Source organism: Aspergillus pseudodeflectus (genome assembly GCF_044049435.1).
Source record: "Aspergillus pseudodeflectus strain CBS 756.74 chromosome Unknown BJX68scaffold_45, whole genome shotgun sequence".
Lineage (NCBI taxonomy): Eukaryota > Fungi > Ascomycota > Eurotiomycetes > Eurotiales > Aspergillaceae > Aspergillus > Aspergillus pseudodeflectus.
Window position 1 is genome coordinate 99,265 of NW_027263821.1, and position 16,871 is coordinate 116,135.

The 16,871-nt window shown below is 55.0% G+C and overlaps 7 protein-coding genes across 7 annotated transcripts; 5 read left to right on the forward strand and 2 right to left on the reverse strand.

Moving 5' to 3' along the window:
- Positions 1-166: 166 nt before the first annotated feature.
- BJX68DRAFT_270052 (class I SAM-dependent methyltransferase) lies at positions 167-772 on the reverse strand (the record flags this gene model as incomplete). The annotated part of the gene is made up of 1 exon (XM_071046510.1): positions 167-772. The coding sequence occupies one exon, from the start codon at positions 770-772 to the stop codon at positions 167-169; it is 606 nt and encodes a 201-aa protein (XP_070895678.1).
- An 876-nt stretch (positions 773-1,648) lies between these two features.
- BJX68DRAFT_154775 (uncharacterized protein) lies at positions 1,649-2,230 on the forward strand. Its single transcript, XM_071036730.1, has one exon. The coding sequence runs from the start codon at positions 1,714-1,716 to the stop codon at positions 2,029-2,031; it is 318 nt and encodes a 105-aa protein (XP_070895679.1). The 5' UTR covers positions 1,649-1,713; the 3' UTR covers positions 2,032-2,230.
- BJX68DRAFT_243835 (DUF4396 domain-containing protein) lies at positions 1,965-2,385 on the forward strand. Its single transcript, XM_071041207.1, has one exon. It carries the CDS (start codon positions 2,118-2,120, stop codon positions 2,331-2,333), a length of 216 nt encoding a protein of 71 aa, XP_070895680.1. The 5' UTR covers positions 1,965-2,117; the 3' UTR covers positions 2,334-2,385.
- A 45-nt stretch (positions 2,386-2,430) lies between these two features.
- Positions 2,431-5,128, reverse strand: BJX68DRAFT_257403 (uncharacterized protein; the record flags this gene model as incomplete). Its single annotated transcript, XM_071043332.1, has 3 exons — positions 2,431-3,844; positions 3,896-4,534; positions 4,587-5,128. The coding sequence occupies 3 exons, from the start codon at positions 5,126-5,128 to the stop codon at positions 2,431-2,433; spliced, it is 2,595 nt and encodes an 864-aa protein (XP_070895681.1).
- Positions 5,129-5,724: 596 nt separating this feature from the next.
- Positions 5,725-7,693, forward strand: BJX68DRAFT_277988 (cytochrome P450; the record flags this gene model as incomplete). Its single annotated transcript, XM_071048437.1, has 8 exons — positions 5,725-5,874; positions 5,923-6,018; positions 6,080-6,149; positions 6,208-6,591; positions 6,638-6,809; positions 6,856-7,231; positions 7,302-7,462; positions 7,531-7,693. Exons 1-8 carry the CDS (start codon positions 5,782-5,784, stop codon positions 7,691-7,693), a joined length of 1,515 nt encoding a protein of 504 aa, XP_070895682.1. The 5' UTR covers positions 5,725-5,781.
- Positions 7,694-8,506: 813 nt separating this feature from the next.
- On the forward strand, positions 8,507-9,609 carry BJX68DRAFT_257405 (elongation of very long chain fatty acids protein; the record flags this gene model as incomplete). The annotated part of the gene is made up of 3 exons (XM_071043333.1): positions 8,507-8,893; positions 8,949-9,231; positions 9,356-9,609. The coding sequence occupies 3 exons, from the start codon at positions 8,507-8,509 to the stop codon at positions 9,607-9,609; spliced, it is 924 nt and encodes a 307-aa protein (XP_070895683.1).
- Positions 9,610-12,341: 2,732 nt separating this feature from the next.
- Positions 12,342-16,382, forward strand: BJX68DRAFT_277991 (putative ABC multidrug transporter; the record flags this gene model as incomplete). The annotated part of the gene is made up of 3 exons (XM_071048438.1): positions 12,342-12,497; positions 12,563-15,828; positions 15,888-16,382. 3 exons carry the CDS (start codon positions 12,342-12,344, stop codon positions 16,234-16,236), a joined length of 3,771 nt encoding a protein of 1,256 aa, XP_070895684.1. The 3' UTR covers positions 16,237-16,382.
- Positions 16,383-16,871: the final 489 nt, after the last annotated feature.

Below are 16,871 nucleotides of genomic sequence, written 5' to 3' on the forward strand. Positions count from 1 at the left end.
CCTTCTCTTCCTCACTCCATCCGTTTGTCACTTATCGTAGAAACCCCGTTCTCAGTATATCCAGCAAATCCTCCAAGCCCCTCCCGCGGTATCCCACCGACTTGGTGAGAATGCGTATCTTCTCCCTCTCAAATCCTGCAGCAACAAGCACATGGGCCAGCTTCTCCTATGTATACCAGTCCTTAGGCATGGGCGGCTCCCACAAGGTACTCGTCGGACGGACTGCCCGCTGAGCCGCGTGCAGAGGCCGCAAGTACCCCAGCGACTTCCACGTAGAGATAAATGCCACTCCACCCGGTCGCAACGTCCGATACACATGGCCCGCCGCCACTCCGCCGTTAGGGAAGAACGGAAAGCCCAGGTTTGTGTACGAGTGTGTGAACGTGTTATCGGGATACGTCAGGTTCTCAGCGTCCATCACCGACACAGTTAAGGCACTATCGTCGTCGGCAGCGCCATCAACAATCCACCCACGACTCTTCGCCTTTGCCTCAAAGTTTGCAACCATAGAGGGCGCAAGATCCGCCGCGAAAATTTGTGGCTTCCCACCATCAGAAAATTGCTGGAGGATCTCCTCGGTGACGAGTCCAGTTCCGCAGGCGTTGTCGAGGATCACTGAGGATGAGTCAACCTTTGGATCAAGCGTTAAAAGAAACTTGGCGACTTCGCCTGTGCAGCCACCAGTCATGCGCTCGTAGACCTCGCTTGCTTTGTCAAAGGCCGCTGCTGCGGTCCCTCGGGCGGTAGTGGGGGTGGTGGTTCCGGATGCCATCGTTCCAGGAAGTAGAGATGTGTGTATAGAACTGGGAGTGAGATGACGGGAGTGCAACAACAGCTCGGCTATATATAGCAGAACGTATTAGAAGGTCACCAAGGTACGTGGGTCTACACCAATCCCATTCGTGTCAGGACTTTCTCTCGTATGCGGGGAACTTGAACGCCCCATGCACGCCGCTTGAGCCGGGATGAGGCAGTGCTGCTGGTACATGCCTCCCTGTACTCTCGCTATAGATGGAAACACGGAGAGGCGCTTTTCTTAATTAATGCAGGGGCCAATATCCATCTCAAGGACCTCATGAGACGCACCCCAGAAGACTTTGCTCTGAAAATTAAATCCTTGACGCTCTACGCCAGAAAACGGGTGATGGGAAGGAATGAAGTTTCATCAATCTTCCACTGTACTTTTATCATTCGAGTCCTTATACACCTACGGACCCACAGGTCAACTGCTGTCTAGAGTGTGAGCTTGCTTTCTTCTTGACATTCGTCGTATAGATTGAGGTAATGTCTTAATAGAAGTACTAGGCTGGCTGCGTAATCTCTAATATAAAACGGACATTGAGCAGCTCGAAAGCGGGAATTGTACCTAGACCGAGCCCTCCTTCCCAAGTAATATATAGTCATCGCACTTCCGGATCTGCAGACTACGATATTCTCGGTACCGGCTTGAGAAAGCTTTCAAACGGATCGTAATAAGTGATGCTCAAAGACTATCATAATGATAATATGCGAGAGTTCAAAAGGTCTTTGAGCGCCAAAAGGTCCCCTTGCTCGCTGCTGTGACGAGGCGAGTCATCGTGAGTCACGTGGCTGGGACTGCGCCATTTTCGCGCGATGAATTTTGTTGCCAGACATAAATCAGCAACAAGCAAAATGCTGTCGCTGAAAATGCCCGAAACTTTCTCTTCTTCCTTATAGTCCTCAATCATAATCATGCTGCGCTGTTCACCAGTTACGGGAGTGTTTCGACAGCAACGACGCGTGTTGATCACGTTGAGTCGCGCTTTCCAAACTGGGAGAGACTGTCAAGCACCGCAAGGAAAAAAAGCCTCCCCTTGGAACCGGCCGTTTTGGTCCTGTCGGCACACGTGGCGACGGGCTGGAATCAATACACTGCGATGCCTGGTTGGCTGCACGGTCGGCGATTTTTCCGCCCTGTGGATGCTGCAGACATACGCTCCTGATCTAGGGATGGGCACCATTATGGCTGCGTCGAATATGTTTCTTGTCTCCATCTGTAACCTCCGCTAATAAAGTCAGTGGCATCCGGAATCACAACCTCCATCATCCTAGAAACGGTTCTCCTTCGACGCGGCGCCGACAAGCTCTCCTGGCCCATGGCCGCTCGCACCGCGATGGGGATGAGCCTCGTCTCGATGCTGGCCATGGAAGCCGCCGAGAATCTAGTCGACTACCATCTCACGGGGGGTGTGGTCGTTCTCGACGATCCCAGGTTCTGGCTCGCCGCTGCAGTCTCAATTACGGCCGGCTTCTTGACTCCGTTGCCATACAACTACCTGCGACTCAAGAAGTACGGAAAGGCGTGTCACTGATCATACAATAGCATTCATTCAACTGTACATAACAATCCAATTTACTCTCTCCTCCGTTACCCAGTCTCAGTCGCATCTGTACCAGACAGTAGACCGATTATTCGACAATCTCAAACTTGACCGACGCATCGTGCTCAAAGGTATCCCTCCAGTTCGCCCAGATCGACTTGAGCTCATCGACATACTTTCCCTGCAGCTCATCCAGGTACGCCTCATCGATATCGAACCGCTGCTGCTTCACCTCGATCGGGCGGCCAACAACAACATGCAGCGGCCTGCGGTACGGACAGAAGATATTAAACCGTCCCAGCGAAAACGCAACCTTGTGCCCAACGGCCTTTTCCCACGCCCAGGCAATGAGCCCCTTGATCGAAAAGGAGGTGATATCAATCGGCGCGAAGAGGTCATTCTCCCCAAAGACAAGGACAGGAACGAGCTCGGCCCCCGTCTCAACAGCGAGCCGGATAAACCCCTTGCGGATCTTGATGACGATCCCCATTGTCCCCGGGCGCGCGATGCGGTACTCTCTGCTCCCGCCGACACTGATCGTGATGGCTTTGCCCATTCCACGCAGGTCGTATCCGCCACGGGTGAGATGCTGGATGCACGAGTCCCTCGAGACACCGCTCTGTCCACGGTAGAAGAGATACTCGCGGAGCAGCGGGGTGGTAAACATCTGGTCCTTGACAAGCATGGTATTCTTGATACCCGGGAAAAGCTTATCGAAGCCCGTCGCATCAGCGGAAAACGCACCGACAAGCCCATGGCACGCGATCCCATGCGGATGACCGCCGAAGATATACTTCTTGCGCGGAGAAAGCGGCGCCGACCGGTAGATTTTGATGGGAAAATACGAGGCGTGTAGCTGCCAGAGCCAGGAAGAGCGGAACCAGCTGCTGCGCGAGCGGTTGGTGGTTTTGTGGGCGTTGGAGAAGAACTTGATGTGGATGATGTAGATCAGGGCCAGGAAGCGGATGTGTGGGATCAGCAGGAGTGAGTAGCCCGCGATGGGGAGGAGGAACCAGGTGTTGGAGATGAAGGTCACGGCGAGGATCTCGGCCAGTCTTCTGAAGATGGATCTAGATGGGAGGTTAGCTTTGTCATTCCTGATGATGATGGTGATAACATACTTGGAACCAAACGCTTTGGGCGACTTGGTCGTCTCCAACACGACGCCAGCCTTGTTCTTCACCTTGAGCAGGCTGGGATCATCAACCTTGGGCTCGGGGACAGTGATCATGCTCTTGTCCTTGCGAGTCGCGAGATCGGCGATTCTCTCCGCAGCGGCGACACGGCCTTCCTTCTTGTGGCACAGCTTCTGCAGCTTGGCCGCTTTCTCGAGGTACGACTTGTTCCCAAGGACCTTGATGAGTGCTTTGCTCAGCTCCTTTCCGCTAATATCAGGAGCCCTGGTCTTGTTTCCATAGACACCGATTCCCAACCATTCGGCACGAGCTGCATTCTCGTAGCAGTCTTGCCAGGCGGGGAGCACGACGTGGGGGACACCGTTTCTAGTCTCGTCAGTTACAATTCACGGACATGTCCAGGTGATGTGCACTCACTGAATCGCTTCATACCATGAGTTTGCACCTCCATGATGAACCGAGCAAACAACCTGCCCAGTCTCGAGCATGGCAAGCGGCTCAACCTCGAACCATGACTTGATGCGAACCTGGTCGCTATCCATCTCCTTTTGCAGTGGCGTGATCGACTGGTTATAGATCTCGTCCTGGTCATGGGGATGCTTGGGCAGTTTCCAAAGGACTTGGATCTTTCGATCCGACGTCGCCTTCAGGAACGACTGCACGCCGAGCGCAATCTCCTTGACCACGCTGGGGTCAGGCGCATACAGAGTCCCCAGGTTGATGAGCACAGTCGGCGCCTGATGCAGCCACGTGAACATCTCCGCGTCCTGTGTCTTGACCGGCGCGACCGGGAGGAGGATAGGTCCGCAAGCGACGACATTGTCCGGTACTTGGAACGGCCAGTCCAGCTCCTTCAGCGCCGGCGAGAGATGAAGCCGGTTGGGCATCCAGGCGTCGGCAAAGGGGAACCGGCCGTGGATCTTGTGCTTGATGCGCCAGTCGCGGATCTCGCGACGGCGGCCGCTGCCGTGATACATTTTGGCGGTCTTCATGACGGCCATGGTGTTGAGGGGGATGAGGTGTGGTGGGAGGGGGTACGGGAAGCCGGTGCCGGGCCTGTGCGTGTTAGACAGGTCGCCATTCTCGATCGATTTTGGGAGGAGCTTACATGGGGTACTTCCAGGCCCACGCGGCATTCTTCTGCAGTCCAAGGACGATATGCGACAGAGAGGTAGTGTTCAAGAGAACGCAGGTGTGTCCCGTATTGTACGCGGCATCGCGACCCTGCAGGAAGAAAAAGTCGATGGCCGTGACATCAGGATTGACCTCCTTGATGATCTCAACACAGCTCTCGTAGATATCCACATATTCAGACTCGGTCCATCCCCAGATATCCTCGCACAGCGACTTGAATCCGAGGACGGAGCCCGAGTACCCAGGCGGATGAAAGGCACCGCGCTTGCCCGTCCGAATGAAGATCTCTGTATTCGAGGGTCCGCGGACGGGGTGGAAGTGCACGCGCGACCTGTACGTGCTGTCGTAGCTCGCCTCATTGTCTCTGAGGAGCTTCTCGAGTCGCTTCTCGAGGACGGGGAACGACGCGAGATGCACGTCAATGTCCCCGCGCACGAGGAGCTCGTGGATGATGGCTAGGACAATGTTGGTCTGGCCATGCTCGCTGTTGGCGAGGAAGAGCACGCGGGTCGCCATGCTTGCGGTGGATGGTGTATACTCCCGGGGAAAGCAGGGAGGGGGCGATGAGATATATCTTACGATGCGCCATTTCAGGGGGATGCCGAGGCGGCCTTTGTCTCGAATTCAGGGTCGACGACGAGTGCCGGACTGTGGACAGAGAGGGCAACAGAGTCAACAAGCCAGCATCCAGGACTGCTGATCAGATCCAGTTTCGAGACAATCTCCGCCCAGGGAAAGAATTCAAAATCAAAGAAGAGAAAAATAAATTAAAAGGGCAAATAAGGTTCGCCCCACAGTCTTCATACGTGCGCTTTACCGTCGCCGTTTCAGCAGTGAATCGACTAAATTCCCCTCGGCTGCGCCCATCTGAAATTAACAAAAAACAGCCCAATTTTTGGTGGCGCTCCACGGATCGGTTTTGCAAATTGCGATACTCCAGTAACTCCTACTTGACCTGTAATCGGCGAGCAATCCACCTCCTGCCCGTCTCCAGTTTCGGCACTCGACTCCTCGTCACAGGTGATGATCCACGTCTGTCTCATTCTCCAGTCGTAGTAGGCACGGGCTCCTTGTACTAGACTAGATACATCCGGTATATAATCCTTTGTTGACTTTCTCGCATTGCGAGACACCAAGGTTCGAGTCAAATCATACATTCGCTAGACACAATGTCGCTCTCCATGGCTGTGCCGCACGCGCTCTCCCTGACCAACTTCAACGACGCCCCTGCTTTTTGGGTCTCGGCCCTGAGCTTTGTGCTTGTATGTTGTGTCTGTCTGGTTGAATGATTCGGTTCTAAGTCTCTGCAGATTCCCGCGTTGTTGATTCTCTGTCTTCAACTCATTCCCAATGGACCTCCCATCAAGGGCGTTCGTGGGCCACTCATTGGGCGTTATCTATTCGGAGTAAGTACAGACCATATGCAGGGTGTAGAGTGGTTCTCTCTCTAACTGTCCTTTCTCTTAGATTGACACCAAACTCGGCTTCCTCTCCGGCAGCAGTGCCTACAAATTCAACGCCCTCCACAGAAACTACGGTACGAATCCCCCATCGACGCACACGCAGACACTCGAACAAAGACTAACAAGGAGAAGGAAAAATCGTCCGATTCGCCCCCGGCCAACTCTCAACAAATACAATCAAGTCCCTCCGCAACATCTACGGCGCTGGTCTCGGAAAGAGCAACACCTTCCTGAAGACGGGCTTCTACCGCGCCATCTCCAAGCGCAACATCTTCACTGCCACCGATCCCTACTACCATGCAACTGTCCGCAAGCTGTTCAGTCCCTCGCTGAGCCCGGGGTGCATGGCGGCGCATGAGCCGGTGATCAAGGGCTGCATTTCTCGGTTCCACGCCCTCGTCAAGCAACGCATGGCCCGCAGCAAGGCTGTCTCTTTGAACGATCTTTACTATTCACTCGCGGTTGATATGGTCTCTGAGGTTCTACTTGGAAAGTCCCTGGGCTGCATTGAACGAGGTAATTCCCCTTTTCTCTAACGCGATTGCACATCTAACTCTGCCAGGCCGACCCTTTTTCTGGACGGAGCAACTCCCTCGCATCTTCTACTGGGCTACAATCCGTGACCAATTTCAAGGTTCTGGTGTGCCAACCCTCATCAAGTGGATGCTTCGTCAGATCCTGCGCAAGGGTATTCGTCAGAGGAGTGAAGAGGCAAGGATGCGCCTGATCCACGAGTAAGTCTGCCACCATGCAATAGCTGCTGGGTACTAACGTCTGCAGACAACTGAAAGCAACGCACACCCGACGCGACATCATGGTCGAGGTCATGGAACGCGCAGAATCCAGCCAACTCCCGGAAGCCGAGATTGCAGAAAACTTCTCGGCAATCATGCTGGCAGGGTTCCATACGACCTCGCACGCCATCTGTGCCGCCATCTGGCTCGTTCTATCGCACCCGGAGGTGCACGCGAGCCTGAATTCCGAGCTGCGGACTGCATTCAAATCCGCGGATGATGTGTCGCTTGACGTCCTGCAGAAACTCCCCTGGCTCAACGCAGTCATTACGGAGGCCCTCAGGATCTACCCCCCTGTGCCGCTAGGAGGACCCCGGGTGTCCCCCGGAGCGTATGTTGACGGTGTCTATGTTCCCGCTGGTGTAAGTTGCCTTGCATTATCTGCTGATTTGCTTTTTGTTCCCCGGACTCGTCCCGTCTAATCCCTGCTAGGTGGAAATTTGCACGTCACTATATGCCCTGCATCATAACCCGGAATACTTCAACGACCCCTCCAGGTTCAACCCCGAGCGCTGGATAAACCCAGAGTCGACAGACAAGAAGGAAGCCGTGCAGCCCTTTTTGATAGGCAGCCGATCGTGCATTGCCAAATAGTAAGCGCCAATTCACCCCACTCCCAAATTTAGTCTACGTTACGTTGCATTTATTAACAGCACCCCAGTTTCGCGCAGCAAATGCTCCTCCTCTCGCTGGCTTCGTTTTTCGTCGAATTCGACGGCCAGTACGTCGGACGCGTCAAGGACTGGACCCGCGAGAGCCGCTGCTACGCCTTCTGGGAACTTCCTGATCTCAAGGTTGTTCTCCGCGATGTAACCTCGGCGTGATTAAAGAGGATTTGCATCCCTGGTAGTTTTCCTGTAGATACTTTATGTGTGGTGGCGAGTTGTATATCCCTCTGAGTTTGCAATGAAGATCTGCGTCGGCTTAGGCAGGTCCTAGTCATAATGTTCTGCACAAAACACTTTCGCTTTCAATTTCGCATAGACTTCTAGTCTCGTCGCCCCATGCACCTCGTTCATAGTCCACTCCACGTCGGATAGAATGCCCTTCTTGGATAGCCCGATTCAAACAGATCACAACAGAGCCCCTCCCTTCTGGAAAAGAAGGGTATTAAATGCACCGACCCATGGATACCCACTGCCCCTCCCTGCTAGGGCTGGCCCTCGGCTTGAAAGTTGGCCCTTGTCAAGACTCAAGACTCAACGGGGAACCGATTTCGAAGCTATCCATCCCCTCCCCACTCAGTCAGTGTTCCCCTTGAAACTCAATTTTTGGGCGACACATGGGCTCCTGGCTCCGCTCCATGGGACTTGCTTGACTCGCCAATCGCCAGGGCACGCCACACGCCTGCAATGTAGCACATGGCCATTGCTTGGAATGGAGACTGAGAGTCCCCGGTGATAGTCGTATCACAGACCCTGTCCTTAGCTCGTTCGGCAGTTGTGAATTACTGAGGTTTCAAGGGGCACCTTGAGTAGAGAGGGTCTTGTCGATGGATAGAGAGATAGATAAAGGCCCTTCTGTTCGGTGGTAAAACGGACAACTTGTCGAGAGCAGTCGTGGTTGTTCTATATTGCCCCAGGGCACATACACTCTTTTGTCACTCTATCACTCTCATTCCATCTCCAACCGTCAACATGCCTATGCCTACGCTCGAGCGCCCATTCGGCGTGCACCTCTGGCCATACTTTAGCAAAGGCTTCACGGCCGTTACTGGCAAGTCCCCAGCAGACTTCCACCTAGTCCCGGGTGTCACGCCCATGACCACGCTGCAAGGCACAGTCGTCTCACTGTGCACTTATTACGTTGTGATTCTGGGCGGCCGCCAGCTGATGAAGAACGTGCCTGCATTTAAGCTGCAAACGCCGTTTATTATCCACAACTTCATCCTCACCCTGATTAGCGGTGGGCTACTGGCTCTGTTCCTTGAACAGATGCTGCCAACTCTCGCGAATGATGGGGTGCTGCATGCAATCTGTGATGCTCGCGGAGGCTGGACTGATGAACTGGTTGTTCTTTACTACGTACGCCTACCCTACATACAGTACATTGTACTCGTTGTTTTACTAACAATCCCAGCTCAACTACCTAACAAAATACCTCGAACTCGCCGACACGGTCTTCCTCGTCTTAAAGAAGAAGCCACTCACCTTCCTACACACCTACCATCACGGCGCAACAGCCCTCCTCTGCTATGTCGAACTGGTCGGGCGCACGTCCGTGTCCTGGGTGCCCATTACACTCAATCTGACCGTCCACGTCGTCATGTACTGGTACTACTTCCAGAGCGCGCGCGGGATCCGCATCTGGTGGAAGCGGTATATTACCATTTTGCAGATTTTGCAGTTTGTGATCGACATTGGTACGTACATCCCCATATCCCATATCCCCGGAGTTGATCGTCATGTGCATCACACCACAATTTCCAATCCCAACCCTTGACTTCTTGATCCATGCTAACGCGGGGAACCATGTTGTGCTCACAGGCTTCATCTACTTCGCCTCCTACACGTACTTTGCATCAACCTATTTCCTCTGGGCTCCCAATGCGGGCAACTGCATGGGCGAGGAGTACGCCGCAGGCTTCGGGGTGTTTATCATCAGCTCGTACCTGCTGCTCTTCATCTCGTTCTACCTGACGACGTACAACGCCAAGGCGCCCAAGCTGTTTAATCAGGCGTCGCGGGCGTCGAGGGCGCTGTCGGCGTCGGCGTCGGGGCAGCAGAAGAAGGGTCTGTGATTGTTGGGGTGTGTGAAGATGAGTGTAGGTTTGGGGCTCGGGGGGAGTTTCCCTGCGAGTCCGAGTCTGAATCTGAGTGGGACATTGAGAATGGGGCGGTTTCTCTCCGAATCTCAAAGGATGCGCCAAATCCGGCCTGCGACGGTGGCGGGTCTAGATTTACGACGGTGGACTACGCCCAGAGATGTGAAATGGAGGTTATCCGTGTGATGAGTTCTTGTTTTGCTTGTAGTTTCATGGCTTGGACTTGGCGCAGTTGCAATTATTCTCAATCAAGCTTGTCTCATTTCCACATCTCCATTTTGTCCATCTTCACAGATACATCGAATCCGCTAGCATTACTCGTAATTTCCCCACAACAAACATTATCAACAACGTCAATGATGTCAAGACTCTGGTAAACTCTGCTCCCTGCGGGTTCCAAGATAGTCAAGAAGCAATAGTCTCAACTCCCAACGTCTGTCTGTAGGGCGCGACCGGCACTTGTCGCCCCGTCTCCAGACTCCAGCTTAAGACATTCTCCCAGTCTGTGCTAGCGGCACCCTAGATAAATTGCTTCGCAGCTTGGCGTCGAGAATCCGAGAGGCCAGGCTACTGCTACAGTAGATCCGAGGCACTCGTAGCGCTGATCTTATCAGGAGGCGATTATCATTTGATAACTTAAGTTGAGCAGGAACAGCGATCAGCGCCCGTTCGGAATTTGGAGGGATCCACTGCACTGATTGCGTGAGTCTGTGACAGGATAATCAATCGTGGTAATTTGCAGTACATAGTCGATTTCCCGGAAATCTAAGCACGTTTCCCATGGAACTGCTCATTATTCATGAATGATTACTCCGTAGTGTCAGTGGTGGGCTTCAGGGCTGTTCGGGCGCATTCCCGAAAACGGCGCCGAGGAACTGACTCGATTTTTGGTTCGCCTGCTTTTTGCTCTGCTCCGCGCGAATTGAAGCTGCTTCCATACTTACTACTACGTACCGTAGATTAATTGACTAGCCAAGCTCATCTTGTCTCTAACGGTAGCAGCCCCGACGGGGCCACCCGGATTCGGGCTGCACTGGGCAGATCCTCAGCCCACAAGACGAACCACGTGGGGAGTTGTCCATGCTTCCAGATGGTTGACACTGGCAGGCTTGGATGCTGTTCTACGACCTGAATTCCCGGTCAGTTCAGCAATTGGCCAATCGAATCTCCGTCTATACGGGGACCCTGCGAGTAAGGAGCAGAATTGATCGCACAATCGCAAGAAAACGGGCGAAACGGCTCGATCAAAAATTGGCCAAACAAATGGCTTGATTTACGAAGGGGGCGAACCCTGGGGCGCAGGGAGCAGACAGGGGCCAGCGCGTGAAACGGCGCTGATACATGCTTGCAAGCCTCAACGCCATCAAGTCCCCGAAAGTCAACTTGGCAAGAGCTATTCTAATTGCGTGGGCAAGCTCACATGGTCAAGATGAAGCCTCTATGAATCTAGGGCGAAATCTCCACAAGCCAATAGCACTGTCTAGCTTGGGTTATCAAACAGATTACCGATGAATCTCCTGAATCATGGCCTGATGTCGATCAATGTGGAGGGCGAGGCCGACCATCTCCCGAGTCGAGTCGCGGAAGGTCCAAGGGAGGATCAGATTATTATTCGGATTCTGAAGATCCCAGACTCGCACAGGTTACTTAATCCGTGGAGTTCGTGTATCAGATCTGACTCCGGGGCACTTCTCGAAGCGTCAGCCAGGTAACTTTGACGGATGCATCAGAATTCACGTCCAGGGAAGCTAAAATGGCGGAGATGTCGATCTCTTATGGACGAACCAGACCGCATCTCCAACTCCCGGAGAGAGGCTGAAACACCGACTGGTGCAGGCCGAGCAATTGCCGAAAGCGAGTGCTTCAGGGTCTGGAGGGTTTCATGTTTCACATCCAGCCTTGCCAACACTCGTCAAACTCTCCGTCTCCTTGATCTGTTCCAAGTCTTGACGAAACGGCGGAAGAGATTCCTGTCATAAGATCCACAATCCAACGGCCGGGATGCGAAATAATTAGCTTGTCCAAAGCCGAGCATCACAATCACACAGGATCCGTGACACTCAGGGATGTGATCCAACTCCCGACTTAGCGTCGCCGTTTCATCCTCCTCCAGCGCCGTCACGGACCATTTCGGCACTCCTGTCTGTCGCTCGCAGCCGCGCGGGGCATAGAGAATGGTCGAGGAAAGGGGATTCTGCATGCTCCCTCGGTGACTCTGCAGGATTCTACTGTTTTTCTGAGTGACCACTGGAGACGAGTCTTGTTCTTGACTTCCTCGACCTCTTGCCACTCTAGACCTGGTGCCTGTGCCTTCTCCACGACTCGAGCTAATCGCCAATAGTACATCCACCACGAGGCCAGTGACACCTAACGTGCAGCTTGCTTGCATCCACGGACGTCTCTCTATCGCTCACCCAACTCCACACAGAGTCGCCCACCCGAGCCATGGATGGCTGATCGCATTCACCACCACCACACCACTCCATCCCATTCCAATCCACGTAGTTAGTCCGTACTACCCAAACTAAGCCGCTTAGTCAACTCGTCATCGCCATCCACCGTCCCGCTACCATCGCCGATCGCCAGCCGATGCAGTCACCATGCGTCGCGCAGGCAAGCACAGCATGGCCTTTGGCACAGAGGACAGGGACGAGGTCCCCATGGAGTCGATCCGTATGACCCGGCGCTCGCTGCTGTTTCTGTCGGACATGCAAAAGGACATTCTCGAGCAACAGATCCAGATGCCGACGCCCAAGGTGGGATATTTCCAGATCTATCGCTACGCGAAAGGATGGGACTGGTTTTTTATTGTCGTTGGGACGGCGTGTGCAATTGGGGGAGGGGCGGCGCTGCCTTTGTTTACGGTGAGAATGCTCTCTTCTCTGTCTAACTGGTGTAGATGGAATGGGAAGGCTGATGGGATGGGCAGGTCTTCTTCGGCAACATCACCTCGACCTTCCGTGACGTCGCAACGTACGCAATGAGCTACGAGGACTTCTATGACGTCCTGGTCAAAAACGTCTTCTACTTCATCTACCTGGGCATCGGCGAGTTCCTCACAATCGGCTTCGCAACCTTCGCCTTTGTGCACACGGGCAACAGCATCACGCAAAAGATCCGCGTGCGCTACCTCCAGGCCATCCTGCAGCAAAACATCGCCTTCTTCGACTCCCTGGGCGCCGGCGAGATCACGACGCGCATCTCGGGCGACATGCACCTGATCCAGGACGGAATTTCCGAGAAAGCGAGTCTGGTCCTCACGGGGATCTCGAGCTTCGTTACGGCGTTTGTCATTGCGTTTATCAAGTATTGGAAGCTGGCGCTCATTTCGACGTCGACGCTGGGTGCGCTGTTGCTTATTATGGGCATCGGGTCGACGGTGTCGGTCATCTACAGCAAGAAATCGATCGAATGCTACGGAAAAGGCGGGAGCATCGCAGAAAACGTCCTCAACTCGATCCGCACCGTCGTCGCCTTCGGCGCACAAGAAGCCCTCGCTGCCAAATACGACACACACCTCCGAGACGCAGAGCGCTTCGGCCGAAAAGTCCAAATGACATTCGCCGTCGTCATCGGCGGGATCCTCGGAATCATGTATCTCAACTACGGGCTGGGCCTGTGGATGGGCGCACGCTTCCTCGTCGAGGACTCGGGGAATGTCCAGCCGGGCGATATCCTCACCATCATGATGGCGATTATCCTGGGCTCGTATAGTCTGGGGAATGTTGCGCCGAATGTGCAGGCTTTCTCGGATGCCGTTGCGGCGGCGACGAAGATCCTGGGGACAATTGACAGGCAGTCGCCGTTGAACCCGCTGTCCAGTGAGGGGAAACGGCTTCCAAGAGTTCGGGGGGAGATTGAGCTGAGGAATATTCGGCATGCGTATCCCTCGCGGCCGGAGGTGATTGTCATGGACAGGTTCAACCTGCGCGTTCCAGCGGGCAAGACGACTGCCTTTGTTGGGCCTTCGGGGTCCGGGAAGAGCACGATTATCGGCCTGCTTGAACGATTCTACAACCCCGTGGCAGGCTCCGTCCTTGTTGACGGGCACGACATCGAGTCCCTAAACCTGCAGTGGCTACGGCAACAGATCTCACTCGTCTCGCAAGAACCACAACTCTTCACCGCGACTATTTACGAGAACATCAAGCACGGGCTCATCGGATCAGAGTACGAGAAGGAGTCTGAGGCGCAGATTCGACAGCGAATCGTCAAGGCCGCGCACATCGCCGACGCACACAACTTCATCACGGCGCTTCCGGACGGGTACGAGACAAATATCGGGTCGCTGGCTTTATCCGGCGGACAGAAGCAGCGGATCGCGATTGCGCGGGCGATTGTCAAGGAGCCGAAGATTTTGCTTCTTGATGAGGCTACTTCGGCGCTGGATACAAAGTCTGAGGGGCTGGTTCAGGCGGCTCTTGATCGTGCGGCGGAGGGGCGGACGACCATTGTTATTGCGCATCGGTTGTCGACGATCAAATCTGCGCATAATATCGTTGTCATGATGGGAGGGAAGATTGCGGAGCAGGGCACACATAGCCAGCTGCTCAAGAGAGAGGGAGTCTATGCCAGTCTGGTGCAAGCGCAGAGCATCAAAGACGAAGGTAATGGAGATGCACATGATAAAGAGACATTGGCGACACTCTGGTTTGAAGAAGACGACGACTTTGAATACTACATCGCCGACTCGCTATACTCGCCACTGACCCAGTGGAAGCGCGGAAGCACAGCGACTCTCCCAACATTGCAGGCAGCAACAACGAAGAAAGGACAGCGCTTCTCGCTCTGGACGTTGATCCGGTTCATCGCAAGCTTCAACCGGCCGGAAAAGTGCATCATGGGCCTGGGCCTGGTACTATCCCTCTTCGCCGGCGGCGTCCAGCCCGCGCAGTCGGTCCTGCTGGCCAAAGCTGTGAATGCAATCTCGATCCCACCAACAGAGGGAGACAGGCTACGGCACGAGACGAACTTTTGGGCATCCATGTTCCTCATGACTGGTTTGGTCACGATATTCCTGTTTGGGTCGCAGGGCATGCTCTTCGCGTTCAGCGCAGAGAAGCTCATTCGGCGAGCACGCAGTCAAACATTCCGTATCCTCCTGGGACAGGATATCTCCTTCTTTGACGAAGAGAACAACACGTCAGGAACGTTGACTACCGTCCTTGCGACCGACATCAAGAACCTTGCTGGAATCAGCGGCGCCACGCTGGGCACCCTGCTCATCGTGACGGTCAACCTCTTCGGCTCGCTGACGGTGGCGATGGTGCTGGGATGGAAGCTCGCGTTGGTTTGCAGCTCTGCAGTCCCTCTGCTCCTCCTCAGCGGCTTCCTACGCACTTGGATCCTCAGCCGCTTCCAAGCTCGCGGGCGCACAGTGTACCAGAAATCCGCGAGCGAGGTCAGCGAAGCCGTCACGGCCATCCGCACCGTCGTCTCCCTGACCATGGAGCAAGTCATCCTGACCTCCTACGAGACCCAGCTGCGCCAGCAAGTCCGCTCCGATATCCCCTCGATCCTTCGCTCCTCGTACCTCTACGCGTGCTCGGAAGCGCTCCAATTCTTCTGCATGGCGCTCGGCTTCTGGTACGGCGGGATGCTGCTGGGCCACCACGAGTACACCATCTTCAAATTCTACGTCTGCTTCAGCGAAGTGATCTTTGGCGCACAGGCAGCGGGGAGCGTCTTCAGCTACGCACCGGGCATGAGCAAAGCCAAGCACGCCGCCGGTGAACTGAAAGCGCTCTACACGCGCCGCCCCAAAATCCACGGTCGCATCGGCGGCGCGCCCGTCGGCTCCTTGAACGGGGCCATCGAGTTCCGCAACGTCTTCTTCCGGTACCCGACGCGCATCGCTACACCGGTACTCCAGGGCCTGAGCTTCAACGTGCGTCCGGGGCAGTACATCGCGTTTGTCGGCGCGAGCGGGTGCGGGAAGAGCACGACGATTGCGCTGCTGGAGCGGTTCTATAACCCCGTTGCGGGGACGATCTATGTGGATGGGCGGGATATTACGACGTTGGATTTGCACGAGTATCGCCGGAAGTTGGCGTTTGTGGGACAGGAGCCTGCGCTGTTTCAGGGGACGATCCGGGAGAATATTCTGCTGGGCATGGAGAATGACGAGGTTGGGGAGGAGGAGATTGCGAGGGCGTGTCGCGATGCGAATATTTATGATTTTATCATTTCGTTGCCGTGAGTCTCCCTCCCATGCTCGATTTCATGGCCAGTTCTCACTGAAATATCATCAACAGGCAAGGCTTCAACACCGAAGTAGGCAGCAAGGGCGGCATGCTCTCCGGCGGCCAAAAGCAACGGATCGCCATCGCGCGGGCGCTGCTACGCGATCCCCGGATTCTCCTCCTCGACGAGGCGACATCGGCGCTGGACTCGGAATCCGAATCCATCGTGCAGGCAGCACTGGACACGGCAGCCCGGGGTCGGACGACGCTGGCGGTGGCGCACCGGCTCAGCACGATCCAGCGCGCCGACGTGATCTACGTGCTGGCCAACGGGCGCATTGCAGAGGCCGGGACCCATGCTGAGCTGCTGCGCAAGAGGGGGCATTACTATGACCTGGTGAATCTGCAGAGCCTGACGTGATACGGAGCCAGGGTACTGGGACTATAATGTAAGCCGAGGATGTTAATGTAGAATAAAAATATCTAGTCCAATCAGAGCCTCCGCTGAGAGATTAATGAGGGGAGGGATTTGACCGGCCAGTGAGAGTTGAGCGTGTACGTCGCGACCAGCTGCTTAACCTTCGGGGCTGGTTCGGTGCCGACACAGGACCAGGGCCTCTCTTCCAGTATGCAGAGTCTACTCGCAGAGCCAAAGCTCACCCACACGGTCCTCATCCGAGCCCACTTCCGCAAGCATAAGGTTAGCGCGATAGACACGGGCGTCTCCCTTTTCGGCAGGTCACTAGGGCCGACGTCCCAAAGAGGGCATACGCAGACATTGCACAGTGGAGCGCTGTGGAGCCCGAGCGGGGAGCAAATCGGTCTCTATACCTGAACAGTATTAGACCGAGCTCAAGGATCATCTGGGTCGAACCGGGTTTCCCATGCGTATGCCGAATCGGGGGCAACGAGGGGGCTGCACCGGGCACACCAGTGGCAGAGTGACGGGCGCGCCATGGAACAGCGTTACCAGGCGCCGTTGCCACAGACATGAAGCACCACGTGCAGGGGCGCGACTCCAGTCTCGGTAGATGTGCACATCTGCGACAGCCGTTG

Bases quoted from the DNA above. Each gene is read 5' to 3' on its own strand.
- BJX68DRAFT_154775 (XM_071036730.1), top strand. From the start codon at position 1,714: ATGCTGCGCTGTTCACCAGTTACGGGAGTGTTTCGACAGCAACGACGC.
- BJX68DRAFT_243835 (XM_071041207.1), top strand. From the start codon at position 2,118: ATGGCCGCTCGCACCGCGATGGGGATGAGCCTCGTCTCGATGCTGGCC.